At 46.0% G+C, this 5,807-nt stretch overlaps 1 protein-coding gene across 1 annotated transcript in view; it reads left to right on the top strand.

The window, feature by feature from the left end:
• The window catches only part of LOC130383209 (GRIP1-associated protein 1-like), a 7,922-nt gene extending 3,410 nt beyond the window's left edge, over positions 1-4,512 (top strand). Inside the window, exons 3-9 of the mRNA XM_056591334.1 lie at positions 1,078-1,171; positions 1,271-1,327; positions 1,547-1,646; positions 2,080-2,207; positions 3,125-3,244; positions 3,907-4,000; positions 4,508-4,512. Coding sequence (XP_056447309.1) covers positions 1,078-1,171; positions 1,271-1,327; positions 1,547-1,646; positions 2,080-2,207; positions 3,125-3,244; positions 3,907-4,000; positions 4,508-4,512 — 598 coding nt within the window. The remainder of the gene's footprint in view (positions 1-1,077; positions 1,172-1,270; positions 1,328-1,546; positions 1,647-2,079; positions 2,208-3,124; positions 3,245-3,906; positions 4,001-4,507) is intronic.
• Positions 4,513-5,807: the final 1,295 nt, after the last annotated feature.

Below are 5,807 nucleotides of genomic sequence, written 5' to 3'. Positions count from 1 at the left end.
CACTTGGAGGGTACACACCACACACACACACACACACACACACACACACCACACACACACACACACACACACACACACACACACACACACACACACACACACACACACACATGAGATACGTTATCCTGAAGGGTTTGTCGTGTGTGTGGGGGGGGGGCTCCTTGTTATTTCTGTGTTTGTGACGATTCTCTGCCAGCTTTAATCAAATATGTTGCTAAATAAAGTGGTGTTGTCTCCATGGTAACGCTGTTACGTCCGCGTGGAAACCAGCCTTTGTGAAGACGCTGAGGAGCCTGTACACTTAACGAGGAGGGGGGAGGAGGGATGGGAGAGGGTGGAGGAGGGTGGAGGAGGGTGGAGGAGGGATGGGAGGTGGTGGAGGGGGATGGAGGAGGGGTGGAGGCGAGGGTGGAGGAGGGTGGAGGAGGGATGGGAGAGGGTGGAGGAGGGTGGAGGAGGGTGGAGGAGGGATGGGAGGGTGGAGGAGGGGATGGGAGGTGGTGGAGAGGGTCTGGTTTGCTTCTAATAATGACAGCCAATAGAGAGAGAGGACAGCAGGATGGTCATCCTGTGCGGGGGTGCATGCCTGCGGTGCTCAAGGGAACCCCGGCAGACGGCCTCCAGTGCAGTGACCCGGCCAGAATATTAAACTAGCAACCTGTAAAAGATTAATACAACACAGCTCCAATACTCGTCTAAAGCTGCTGACATGACTTTAAGGGACGCACTGATGTTGAATTAAATCTCTCTCTCCCTCTCTCTCTTTGTCTCTCTGTCTCTATCTGTCTCTCTTTCTGTCTCTCTTTCTGTCTCTCTCTCTATCTCTCTCTCTCTCTTTATTCTTTCTTTCTTTCTTTCTTTCTTCTTTCTTTCTTTCTTTCTTTCTTTCTTTCTTTCTTTCTTTCTTTCTTTCTTTCTTTCTTTCTTTCTTTCTTTCTCTCTTTCTGTGTCTCTCTCTTTCTGTGTCTTTGGGTCTCTCTCTCTCTCTCTCTCTCTCTCTCTCTCTCTCTCTCTCTCTCTCTCTCTCTCTCTCTCTCTCTCTCTCTCTCTCTCTCCTCTCTCTCTCTCCTCTCTCAGGAAAGGAGGCAGAGATGGAGGAGTAAGGAGACAGTTGACAGAGGTGGAGAAATTAAGGGATGAAAACGGGGACATCATTGAAAAACTCAAACAGGTAATAATTATGTATATATATACACATGTAAATAATGATGACACCATGAAACTGTCTGTCTGTCTCGGCCTGCCTTCATGTCTGTCTGTCTGTCTGCAGGACATAAAGGACACAGTTGAAGGTCAGAGGATTCTGGAGAAGAAAGGTGGTGCAGCGGTGAGTAGAGACACAACAGATAGATAGATATAGATAGATATAAACGTCTATATATAGACCTACACTATTGATATATATCATAACAACATTACCTAGTGTGTGTGTGTGTGTGTGTGTGTGTGTGTGTGTGTGTGTGTGTGTGTGTGTGTGTGTGTGTGGTGTGTGGTGTGTGTGTGTGTGTGTGTGTGTGTGTGTGTGTGTGTGTGTGTGTGTGCGCAGCTGAAGGATCTCAAGCGACAGCTGCAGTCCGAGAGGAAGAGAGCTGATAAACTACAGGAGAGACTGCAGGAGATCCTGACAAACAGCAAGACCAGGACCGGTACACACACACACACACACACACACACACACACACACCACACACACACACACACACACACACACCACACACAACACACACACACACACACACACACACCACACACACACACACACACACAGAGAAGAACACTACAGAAGCTGGTATATAATTGATTATTGATGAATGTTTATCACGCCATAAACCTGTAGGTCATTTTAAGCTATTTAACTTTATAGCTCGCTCATCTAGAGCTATGTAAATAACGTACATTGTGCTAATGTATATTTTATTTATACATTGTGATTATGCATACATCATGATAATGTATATATTAGGAAAATATCCTGATAATGTATATATCCTGATAATGTATAATACATCCTGATAATGTGTATATTATGATAATGCATACATTGTGATAATGTATATAATGTATACATCATGTGTGTAGGTCTTGAGGAGCTGGTTCTGTCGGAGATCAGCAGCCCAAGCCGGACCCAGCAGACTGGGGACTCCTCCTCCGTCTCCTCCTTCTCTTACCGAGACATGATGAAGGAGGCGCAGCCACCCAGAGAAAAGGTGTGTGTGTGTGTGTGTGTGTGTGTGTGTGTGTGTGTGTGTGTGTGTGTGTGTGTGTGTGTGTGTGTTGTGTGTGTGTGTGTGTGTGTGTGTGTGTGTGTGTGTGTGTGTGTGTGTGTGATAGGGATGTTAACCGATGACCCTTTGACCGATGGTTGACCGTATCAACGTTAACCGATCAATCTTGTCGCTTGTCGGTTAAAAAAAATTGGGGTCAGTGTGGACTGTGGAGTGTGTTTTGGTTTCACTTCACACAAAAAGATGATCAGGTGAGGCGACTTATTGGAAGTTGGACGGACACCGCGTCCCTAGCCCACTGTTTATTTTCTCCTCAAGTCTTAATTATTCCCGCATGCGAGCGGCGGAGAAAATGATCTCTAAATTATTATGGACAGTAGACTAAACTCTATAAGACTACAGTTAGCCATCACAAGATCTTTTTGTGTGAAGTGAAAAAAATTATCCCTCACACTCAATTTTTCCGTCTCCTCCAAACTAAACAAGCGGCGTCTCTTCGGAGCTGTCGTGTGGTGTGTGTGTGTGTGTGTGTGTGTGTGTGTGTGTGTGTGTGTGTGTGTGTGTGTGTGTGTGTGTGTGTGTGTGTGTGTGTGTGTGTGTGTGTGTGTGTGTGTGTGGTGTGTGTGTGTGAGATTCCGAGGTAGAACGGGAGAGAGGTAAGCAGAGTTACGAAATAGCAGCCGGCTGGCGCGGCTCGAAATGGCTGTTATTTCAAATAGCACATTTTTATCTGATCGGTTAACCGGTTTCAACCGGTTAATGAGACTTGGTGGTCGGTCAAGAATATTTTACATTTTCGCCATCCCTAGTGTGTGTGTGTGTGTGTGTGTGTGCGTGTGCGTGTGTGCGTGCGTGCGTGCGTCTAACTGTTTGTGTGTGTAACTGTGTGTGTCCTCCAGGCCACCGGGGGGAGCCCTCCACCCCCCCAGGGCTCGGCTGACCTCAGTGACGAGGAGGTGGGGGAGCTGTTCCAGAGACTGGCCCTCGTCCAGCAGGACAAATGGATGCTGGAGGAGAAGGTGAGAGGGGAGGGGGGAGAGAGGAGAGAGGGGGGCAAGGAGGAGAAGTCAGGAGTTTACAACATTATAAAATATGAAACTAACAGTAAACAGTTTAATTAACAGTTTGCTAAAAATAAACAACATAATGAATCACACTACACACACATCCTGTAACACTTCACTACACACACACATCCTGTATAATTTCACTACACACACATCCTGTAACACTTCACTACACACACATCCTGTAACACTTCACTACACACACATCCTGTAACACTTCACTACACACACATCCTGTAACACTTCACTACACACACATCCTGTAACACTTCACTACACACACATCCTGTAACACTTCACTACACACACATCCTGTAACACTTCACTACACACTCATCCTCTAACACACTGCACTACACACACACACATCCTGTAGCATCTGAAACGAGCCAAAACACCTCTTTCCCTCTGCAGCAATCAAGGAGGCATTTAAATAATGAGTGAGAACAAGAAACCTTATCGCAGATCTGGCCTCAGAGTTCACATTAAAACAAGAGTCCGATCCAATCTGACACCACAAGGTGTGTGTGTGTGTGTGTGTGTGTGTGTGTGTGTGTGTGTGTGTGTGTGTGTGTGTGCGTGTGCGTGTGTGTGTGTGTGTGTCTGTCTGTCAGGTGAAACACCTGGAGGTGAGCTGCTCCTCCATGGCTGAAGACATCCGCAGAAAGAGCGCCATCATAGAGACCTACGTCCACGACAGCCGCACCGGTAAACACACACATTCTGAAAGCACTGGAACTAAATATAGAAATGGAATATACAAAATGTTGTTGGATATGAGACTGAAAAAAGATCAGAGGGAATGAGGTCACTTCCCTTTATTAAATTACTCTGAAAGCGAGTTTAGCTTTGGAACATTCCTCTCTTTCCTCACGTCTCCTCTGTCCTCTCTCCTCTCCTCTCTCCTCTCCTCTCTCCTCTCCTCTCTCCTCTCTCGTCATGTGTCCTCCTCTCCTAACTTCTCTCCTCTCCTTTCTCCTCTCTCCTCATGTGTCCTCCTCTCCTCTCCTAACTTCTCTCCTCTCGTCTCTCCCATCTCCTCATGTGTCCTCCTCTCCTAACCTCTCTCCTCTCCTTTCTCCTCTCTCCTCATGTGTCCTCCTCTCCTCTCCCCTCTCCTCTCCTCTCTCCTCTCTCCTCATGTGTCCTCCTCTCCTCTCCTCTCCAAACCTCTCTTTTCTCCTCTCCTCTCCTCTCTTTGTGCTCCTCACATAGTTTGAAGATAACCTGACTAATCCCGGGAGGTATTGGGGTGTAAGGCCCCAAAATAAACTGATAGACTGATCGTATCCCAGCTTAATAATGAACAATAGACACACAAACAAGAGACCCAGACACACACACACACACACACACACACACACACAGAGTTTAAACACACATATGAGTACAAACACACAAGAAGTAGAAACACATACGAGTACACACACACTAAAACATACCAACGTGTGTGTGTGTGTGTGTGTGTGTGTGTGTGTGTGTGTGTGTGTGTGTGTGTGTGTGTGTGTGTGTGTGTGTGTGTGTGTGTGTGTGTGTGTGTGTGTGTGTGTGTGTGTGTAGATGCGTGTGGGGGGGCGGGGGCTCACGCGCCGGCCCACGGCGAGCGGGGGGGTCTGGGGGAGAGGATGGGCCTGGGGGCGGTGCTCCGAGACCTGGTGAAGCCCGGAGACGAGAACCTGAGGGAGATGAACAAGAAGCTGCAGAACATGCTGGAAGAGCAGCTCACCAAGAACATGCACCTGCAGAAGGTACCGTCACTGTTCACCTGTTATATACACATGTTACGTCACTGTCCAGATGTTATAAATCACTATACACACTATACACCTTTAATATCAATATACACATGTTATGTTACTATACACATGTTACATCAATATCCAGATGTGGTATATCACTACACACATTTGATCTCCCTATACACCTTTAATATCACTAATCACATGTTATATTACGATAAGCATGTTATTTCACTATGCACCTTTAATATCACTATACACATGTTATATCACTATACAAATGGTGCAACACTATACACATGTTATATCACCCTACACCTGTTATATCACTATACACCTGTTGTATCACTATACACCTGTTATGTCACAATACACCTGTTGTATCACTATACACGTGTCAAATCACTATACACCTGTCACTTCACTATACAGCTGTTACTTAACTATACACCTGTTACTTCACTATACACCTGTTAAATCCTTATACAAATGTTATACAATAAACATGTAATATCACTATACACCTACATGTTATATCATATATCATGTGCATATGTATGTATGTTTACATACATGTTATTTCATCTGTAATTCTGCCGATCTCTGTAGGACCTGGAAATACTCTGTCTCAGTAAAGATGGGAGCCTGTCTGGGTAGGACTATGACCTGGAAGCATCACTCCTCCGTTCCCTTCCATCCAGTCCTACAGCTCTGGCTCCGACTATAGCCTGGAATATCTTCCATTACCCCAACCAAGCCCACTGGGCTAGGACTAA

This window comes from Gadus chalcogrammus, chromosome 1 (genome assembly GCF_026213295.1).
Source record: "Gadus chalcogrammus isolate NIFS_2021 chromosome 1, NIFS_Gcha_1.0, whole genome shotgun sequence".
Lineage (NCBI taxonomy): Eukaryota > Metazoa > Chordata > Actinopteri > Gadiformes > Gadidae > Gadus > Gadus chalcogrammus.
Note: the sequence above shows the minus strand (reverse complement) of the source record. Positions and strands in the feature narration are given on the sequence as shown.